Source organism: Diospyros lotus, chromosome 2, assembly GCF_014633365.1.
Source record: "Diospyros lotus cultivar Yz01 chromosome 2, ASM1463336v1, whole genome shotgun sequence".
Classification (NCBI taxonomy): domain Eukaryota; kingdom Viridiplantae; phylum Streptophyta; class Magnoliopsida; order Ericales; family Ebenaceae; genus Diospyros; species Diospyros lotus.
In genome coordinates, this window is record NC_068339.1 from 5,914,392 (window position 1) to 5,923,568 (window position 9,177).

Consider the following 9,177-nt stretch of genomic DNA (forward strand, 5'->3'; position numbering starts at 1 on the left):
GATCTTCTCAGTACAACTTCTCTGATAACCAAGAGCTTCAAATGATGGTGCATGTGCTGAAAGGGTAAACTTTTAAAGTTGAGCTCCAGAAAATGTCAGACACAGCATTCAAGATGGAGTTTAACCAGCAGTCAAATGAAACTTTTATATTTTTTAAAGGCAACACTGAAATGAACATATTACAAGAAATACTTATGTTCCTCTCCATTCTAATACAAACAGAATTCAGAATAGTATATCACAGAAACAAAATCTCCATCTATCGTCTAACAAATAAGCATGATAAACAATGGCAAAGTTGCTGCTTGCATAATTGTTTGAAGTGAAAAGAACAAAAGGAATACGTTGGATGGTACACGGGCAGATCCAGAAATCTATGTAGGGGGAGACTGAATTTTTTTTTTTTTTTTTTTTGAGGTGTAGAGCTGCACATCATAAATTTTGGGGCGGACTGCAATTTTTTTTTTTGCTGAATTATTATTTTTAACAGAAAAAATAATTTTAATTATTTTTCTTACACTGAAATACCAACTTAAGAGAACAACTTTGAAAAGCATATGTGATGCGAACTTACAGCAAGCAATAGCCCATTTTCCCCTTAAATGAAAAAAGTAAAAGATTGTATGGAAGCCCAAGACACAAACTACTACAGAGTGCTTTGATTTTTTGGAAAAATTTATGGGGCTTCTTCATGAATATTTCAGTCAATCTCATTCTTCCTTCACAAAAACAAGTTGCCTAACAAAAATTTCCCCTTATGTTGCAGCACTTAAGATTTCAAACCAGAGTCATATGGCATTTCTTTCTGTGAGACAAATACTCCATTCATCTAAAATTCATTATTTTCCATAACTCATGACAAAATGCCTACAAACAAACTATGAGAATATGTCTATGGTTCCCCAAGTAACATACCCCATGGTAGATGGGATGTTTCTGTCCTAGTAACCCATGCTGGAATTAAACGAATCAAATCATAAAACATCATCTCCATACACTACTATCCTTGACAACCTGCAATTTTCACATTGTTAATTCCTTCAGCTTGACTGTAAATCCTTGAAACTGCACCTTGCCTTGATGTGCCTCAACAACTTCAGGGACCAAATCCTGAAATTTCCTCACATACATCTCCAGAAAGAGCTTTTCAGTCATTCTTAATGCATTCACAAGGCCTACACATCGTTCAATTATATGTTTGGACGCCAAAAGTTGCACAACAGAACACCTTGGGATAATCCTCTTCTCCAAGCTAAGTTGTAGGAGGCATGGGTTTTTGGAAATCAAGGAAGGCTGTAACTTCAACTCTTTCACAAAGAACTCCATCATCTTTTTAATCTTCTTATCTGATATAAGCATACACATGGGTTGCAATTTGAATGCTAAGAGAATCTCATCCTCTGACAAACCAAAACTACGATAAGTTTCCAATTTCTGTTTCCAAAGTGATTTCCCCACAGTTGACAGGGAACGGACAGCATAAAGAAACGTCATATTTCTCGGATTAAAGCCCATTTTCTCAACTTCCTTGACAATCCCAACAAATTTCTTATTTCTTGAGAGTAGAGACCTAGGTTGAATCATAATCAATTTCAAAGCATTTAGCTCAGGTACCCCATGATTCATCAAGACTTTGATATTTTGCTCAATCACCATCTCCAAATTAAAATCAAGTATTTGGTAGCATGACTTTATCACTTTCAAGACATTGTCATTGGAGCCCACAAGACGCCTAATAACTTGAACACACGGAATAATATGGTTTTCAAGGCTCCGTCGCAGGATATAAGGTTCAGAGGACAAGATCTGAGCAACTTCTTCTCGAGAAAGGCCCATAGATTCTAAGTACTCCAACTTTGGCTTAATAATGTTGATGGGATCATACAAAAATAAGCTTGGGTGCTTCATAGTTATCATAGAAACTTGTTGCTCAGTGAAGCCATAAGCTTTCAAGAACTCAAGACTTGCATGTACATCAGTTTCAAGAATGCGTGGATCTTTGTTGAGTACTTTGACAAGGTTAGTGCCAGAAAACCCCAGAGAACCAAGCAAATCAAAATTGGGCTTAAGGGTTTTGTTTGCGTCAGCTACTAGTATCATTGGCCGATTAGCTACCAAATTCCTTATGTGTGCTTGGTTCAGCCCATGGGATCTCAACAGGTTCAAGACAGAGTCTGGTTGCTCTGTGGTCTCAAACCGCAGCCTCTTGGAAACTGAGATGGCTGATTCCACGGACAATCCACAAGAGTTCAACAAGTACGAAATAATGACAGATTGCCGGTCACTTGAGTTTAAGCCATCTAAGCTTTGATTAACAGATGATGTAGAGAATAAAATGCCATGAACTGAAATTGAAGCTGTAGAACTCCTAGGTTGAAGTCTCTTGCAAAGTAAATGAATCATTGAACTGATATATACGAATACATATATGGAGATACACTTACGAGGTTGAAGATGTGGCCTTGATATGGGTTCTGCTCTCCCCAGCGGCGTCCCTCCGCGCTAGGGTTTCCTGCCGCTGAAATAATGAAATCGAAAAACCCTAGCGAGAAGATTGGCCATTACCTTAAACCCCCCAAAATAAACCATTTTTTCTAAAAAGGATAACTTTTTAAAATATATATATATATATGAAACTTTAAATTTTACCAATAGAAAATATAATTTTAAAAAATTCACACCAAATTCAGAGATAAATTTGTCTTTTCATCTAATTTTTGTTAACAATTATAAATTTTTAAAAATACAAAAGCAACTTTAAAAAAAAAAAAAAAACACAAGGTTCCTTTCACTTTTTTTTACCCCTCATTTATTTATATATACAATTTTTTTACAAATTTTTAAATGTCTTACACGCGGGCGCGCATTGCTAATGCTAAGCAAACACTTTGTTTTAATATTTTAATTTTAACACAGAATTAATAATATTTCTATACAAATTATTAATTATTCTTTCAAAAATTGTAAATATTTTTTATTATATGTAAAAATTATAATTTTCAAAAATTAGTTAATAATTTGAGAAAAAATATTATTAATTCTGTTAATATTAAAATTAAGTATCAATCTACTCATGTTTGTGTATTATTATTATTATGTTCTTTACACATAATGCTATAATTGTCCTCTTAAATTCATTCTTTATATATACTATCACTTCATATTTAAGAGTGTTCATTATTATATTATCATTTTATAACTAGAAGTATTCATTCAATTAAGACCAAATCCCACTAGTCTTATAACAAATTAGATTGGAGCGAAATTGAAATTTTTAAAAAAATTTATCCAAAAATAGGATCGGTTAAGGTCAAGATCGGTTGGATTCTTCCAAATCGGTCTTGAATCTTTTGTTTCAATCTAAAATTTTTAAAAATATACATATATAAATCTATAATTTGTATAAATTATATGTATATTATTAATAAATAATAATATTATATTATATTACTTGCAAATAGTTCTCTTAGATTCAACTGATCCAAGACTAAATCAAATTGAAAGTCGATTGAAGTTTATAAGTGAATAAAAAGGTAAAACCAAATTGAAATTTAAATACCCCTATTTATAGATAATAATAAAAGGGGGGTGGCTTGCATTTTTCTTTGTTTACAAAATCACAACCACCAAATGAGCTAAACTTAATTATCTTTAAATCACAATAAACCAAAAACATTGTTAGTATTAGGTCAATACTCATAGTCATTTAAAAATTGCTAAAGAAAATTAAACTACAAATGCTAAATGACACACTTTAAGAAATAAATTTTATTTAAATTTTTTTATGACTACCTACATAATACTGATTGTCCTTTTAATAGATAAAAACTTTATTATTTGATTTTAATTTTTATGACAAAATCCAGACTAAATCTTAGATGTTCTTTTTTTTATATATAATTTTAAATTAAATAATTTTATAAAAAAATAAATCAAACCACATTAAATGAAGCGAATCGCTCGTGGGTGGGTGGAGGAATAGGAATTAATATAATAAAGATAAAAGTCAACGATCTCCACTCCATCCAAGGAGAATCAAATAAATAAATAAGGGCGTCATTCTGAATAATGTTTAAGGGCAAAATTGTCATTTAAGCTATCAGATGAAGCTGCGACCGTGCGTGCCGCTGAATCTTCGAGCCTCGAGAGGTCCGAAGAACAAACAACAAACGCATTCGCACAACATTTCAACGCAACTCTCTCTCTCTCTCCGTGTCTCTCCCTCTTTCTCTCTCGAACTACAGGCCTTTCGGAGAAGGAAAGCCTCTGCGGAGAAGCTTGACAATGGCGTCCTCGTCGGTGAACTTGGAAGACATTCCGTCGCCAGATCTCATGACCGAGCTCCTGCGCCGTATGAAATGCTCCTCCAAGCCAGACAAACGCCTCATTCTTGTTGGTAAACAACATATTCCTTCCTCTCTTTACATTTCTGTATAGTTCTGTGTTTATGTTTGTAATCGTGTTTTTTTTTTTCTTTAATGTGAAATTTCACTCGACCACTTCGGATCTAGGATTTTACTTTTTCTGCTTTGGTTGAACAAATTGACGATATTCGGAGTATTTCAAAAGTTGTTAGGGTTTTCCTGCTAGGTATCGTAGGTTTTCAATTGCTATTTTCTTGTTTGAAGAAATTTGGGAATTGTGATGGTTGAAACCGGATTTGGAGCTGTAATTGGATGGGAGTATTTTGTTGCGTGCGGTGTTTACATTATGTGGAATTTGGATATTTTCATTCTCTTAAATATCTGTTTGGCTCGCCAATGAATCTTTACTGAAAAGTTCTCTTAAAGAAAAACCTTGAGCTTGTTTTGTCCCTTCGCTATCTTTCGGACATGATCTGAACTGTATTTCATAGCTTCAAGATATCTTTACTAGCTTAAATTCATAGAAAATGGCTGTTGTGTGTGTTTGTATCTGCCCCTCCCTTTCCCACTGGATCTGATATAAACTTGCTTGGTGGGGAACCAAACTATCACTAACATTGTACGGAATAATTTATTATAAAGTGCGAGATTTTTTGTTTGCAGATGAGTGATTGAATATTTTATGTATTTTCATTTTTATTAAAGTAATTAAATTGGACAGGTCCACCTGGATCTGGAAAGGGCACCCAGTCACCAATTATTAAGGATGAATATTGTTTGTGCCATTTGGCTACTGGTGACATGCTGAGGGCTGCTGTTGCGGCTAAAACTCCTCTTGGGATTAAGGCTAAGGAGGCTATGGACAAGGTAAATATCAGGTTTTTGGCTGCATAAAATTTGTTAAAATGCTACATTGTATTTCTCCTTTAAAATGTTCTTCTAATATTTTTTCAGGGGGAACTTGTTTCTGATGACTTGGTTGTTGGGATAATTGATGAAGCATTGAAAAAGCCTTCCTGTCAAAAAGGTTTCATCCTTGATGGATTTCCAAGGACCGAGGTCCAAGCGCAGAAGGTATTTTCTTTGTTAAAGTAATTCTTTGAATGTCACTTTTTCTTCCTCATTGGTGTTTTTTATTTATATGCTGCAAACCTTGCTTTTGTTTTTGTCATGTACAGCTTGATGAGATGCTTCAGAATCGTGGGGTTAAGATTGATAAGGTTCTCAACTTTGCAATAGATGATGCGATCTTGGAGGAGAGGATTACAGGTCGCTGGATTCACCCTGCTAGTGGTCGGACATACCACACAAAATTTGCACCTCCAAAAGTTCCTGGTGTGGATGATGTAAGCCTATCAGAAACAATCTGTAGTCTTTTGGTTTTATATATATAGATAGATAGATAGATAGATAGATAGATAGATAGATAGATAGATAGATAAAAACAAGAAAAAAAAAAAGCACCACCAAAAATGGGAAACCATCTCTAAGTTCATTCAGTAGTAACTTGGTGCTATATATACTTGATGCTATATGTGTTTTTGTAGTCATGTTTATGTTTGATACATGACTGTGAACTATATAACAACCCGCTTCTGCATGTAATTTTAGTCTCTCTTTTACCGCTTGGCTGATTAGTATGCAACCTTTCTGACCTCCTATACAAGCTGCTCCTTTGTTTCATCTCTTATTTAATTGGTCAATGATTTCAACCAATCCATTTTGAAAATAAATTTTTGAAGGTCACGGGAGAACCTTTGATTCAGCGTAAAGATGATACTGCAGCTGTTCTCAAGTCGAGGCTGGAGGCATTTCATAGACAAACTGAACCAGTATGGTTTCCTTTCTTCTTCTTGCCCTTTTTAATAATAAATTTGGTCTTGTCATTGTACAGTAACCTATTTTTCTAATAGTACTTGATGGGAAGTGGGAGGTTCAAGACCAAGTTTTTTGCTTGCTTAATTAATGAATTTGGAGTATGGTTATTATTATTATTTATATAGAATCTTCTGAACATTTACAAATGAGATTATGTCATTTCCTACTGTTTGGAACTGAAATGTTCTATTGATAGAAATTGGGATGAAGTGAGTTGTACATCTCAATGGCATGTGAAATATTTTTTGAGGGTTATGCACTTTTACTTTCCCATATGAACAAATTTCTGAAGTGGCACAATGTTAGTTTCCCAATCTAATGAACTATTGGCCTAGTCATTTTCACCCAATGTACTTTCTTGTGTGTGTGTGTGTGTGTGTGTTATAAACTGTAGTTCTTAGTGTTTGTAATCTCAAGTGATGCGGAAATGGAGGCTTATCAAAAAAAGAAAAGTTATGTAGAATTGGAGCAGGAAGATAACATGATATGCTACTCCAAATTTGTGTCGGACATGTAAAGCCAAGTGGTTAGTATGTGACAAGGGAGATGTACATGCAAGAATAACTCCCATCAATCATTCTATGATTACTATGTCTACTTATAAAAAAAATACTGTTTAGTGAAACGTTTTGTAGTTGAACCCATAATATTTCCCCTACAATACCTTGTGTCATTGGGGCATCTATAGAGTGGTGAAGTGATCTTAAATGCTTTATGATAAGAGTGTGACAATTTACTTCATGCAAATACAAATGTGAATTTAGCTGCAAGAGAAATAAATGATTCCCTTTTCAAGTAACCTGGACATATTGCCCTAGATTGAGTCCAGAGGATGTATGTCTAATAGATGCAAGTCTTGGATTTACATGAATTCTTTCTGGGTATGGCAAGACAACACAATTTTTTCTCTTCCACTAATGAAGCCAACCTATTGAATTTTGTAAACTAATGTGCCCATGTGCCTCTATTTTTGGGTGTGGCAGCTCTAGATCTTTTTTTCATGTTGCACTTTTCTCAGTCTAGATTGCTTCAAACAAGTCATTGGATCATGAAATGTTGTTAGGTTTTAGTGATCTAAATCCATATAAAAGGATAGAGGATTATATCATGTGGCCATTCATTGCTCTTTGTTTTTTGGGATAGTGCTGTTCTTCAAATAATCTGATGGCCATTGAGCTACCTGTAGGAGCTGCTAGTTGAGGGCCTTTTAGACTTCCTGTGAAATAAGTAGACGGCTCTTTTGGTCTTCCATGCTTTCATCAGGGGGTTTGGGGTGGGGGGGAGAGGGTTTGAAGACCAAGATTGATAACAAATAAGCCAAGTGAAACAAGCATCTGGTCTGGATCATCAAATATTTGATTTATGCTTGAGGGGGTGCCCATTGTGACACCTTCAGAGAATCAAAATTACTAAAAAAATTTATTGTTAACCAAAAATGTATGCTTAGAATTGTTGTGACCCTTAAACAAACATCTAGTCAACTGTAGTCAGGGTTTCCATTTTGATTGCCATTGGTAATGTGCAACCTTTTCTTGCAGTGACATGCTAAATCTGTTTCAATACAATTGGTAAGATTTTGTCTAATCATCATATAAACAAAACATTAGAAGCCTCTGTGCACATTCCATATATGTAATACATAGTCATGGATTATGGCCGGTTGCTCTTTTGTTATTGTTTACATGAATGTATTTATGTATTTACATGAATGACTTGCGCAGTGCTTAGTTGATTTACTTGATTAGTGCCATTAAAATAGGCATATGATACTGTAAAGGGTACCCTTTTGGAATGTCTGGATATTGGATTTTTTAATGGAAAATAAAAAAATGAAAAGAAATAAAGTTATATATATGTATATTTATCTTTTAAAGCTAAAAAGAAAATTTTATAAGGTGGCTAAAAGACTAGCTTTGTTGTCACACAAGATGTTGGATAATAAAATGGCAATATGTTCAAAATATCAGTGTAACAAAGATAACAAGGTAACAATGGATATGGTCATACAAAAAAAAAGAGATTTATTAATTGGGGCGAATTGGTGGGGAGAACGTGTGAAGTCTCCTTTACCCTTACATTAACACTCACATCGGACCAAAAAAAAAATGTATGTTTCAGAAAGAAGAGAAGGGGGGGGGGGGGGGGGGGGGGGGCTGAAGGGAAAGTCTTGATACTTGGTAGTTTCAGATGACAGATTATAGAGACCATCTGTTTGCACAAAACTTGCAGAGATATATACGTATATGATTGCTGGCCTCCTCCCTGTGGTTGATTTGTGCTGCTTGTTATCGGCGTTGGGCACCAAATGTCTTTCTGCTGATTTTGTACCAAATGTCCTGAACATGTGCAGGTAATTGACTACTATACGAAGAAGAGTATTGTTGCAAACCTTCACGCAGAGAAACCCCCCAAGGAGGTCACCGATGAGGTCCAGAAGGCGCTCTCTTCATGAGGAGAAGCCAAATTTATTTAACTTGAAAATTTCAAGATTATTAAGACATCGAGACTTGAAGATTTTTGCTGGAATTATCGGGTGTTCACTGTGTTGTTAGATCACTTGCATGCCGGCATTTCATTTTGCTTTGTTTGACTGTAGGCGCTGGCTTTGTATCAGCGCTCGAGTTTTACTTTTATTCAGTTAATGGATTAACTACAGAGGTTCTAATATCTCAGTGTTGCCGGGAACAGCCTAATTTTTGGATTGTCTATGCCTGTTCGATTGTAGAAAATATTTTTTTATTTTTTAATAATTTTTGAATTTTTATTTTATACTATAATTAAAAATATATTTTCTGATATTCTTTATATTTAAAAAAATGTTATAATTTTTATAAAACATAAAATGCCAGAATAAGTTTTATTAAAAATTAAAAATTATTTTTAAAAACTAAATGAGACTTTAAATTTTTGTTTTTATCACGCAAAAATTAATGAT

General features: G+C 34.2%; 2 protein-coding genes across 2 annotated transcripts; one reads left to right on the forward strand and one right to left on the reverse strand.

The window, feature by feature from the left end:
• Positions 1 to 803: 803 nt before the first annotated feature.
• On the reverse strand, positions 804 to 2,445 carry LOC127795963 (uncharacterized). Its single transcript, XM_052327955.1, has one exon. It carries the CDS (start codon positions 2,401 to 2,403, stop codon positions 1,024 to 1,026), a length of 1,380 nt encoding a protein of 459 aa, XP_052183915.1. The 5' UTR covers positions 2,404 to 2,445; the 3' UTR covers positions 804 to 1,023.
• Positions 2,446 to 4,145: 1,700 nt separating this feature from the next.
• LOC127794956 (adenylate kinase 4) lies at positions 4,146 to 8,909 on the forward strand. The gene is made up of 6 exons (XM_052326295.1): positions 4,146 to 4,396; positions 5,086 to 5,231; positions 5,319 to 5,438; positions 5,543 to 5,710; positions 6,107 to 6,196; positions 8,593 to 8,909. Exons 1-6 carry the CDS (start codon positions 4,285 to 4,287, stop codon positions 8,692 to 8,694), a joined length of 738 nt encoding a protein of 245 aa, XP_052182255.1. The 5' UTR covers positions 4,146 to 4,284; the 3' UTR covers positions 8,695 to 8,909.
• The last annotated feature ends 268 nt before the right edge of the window (positions 8,910 to 9,177 follow it).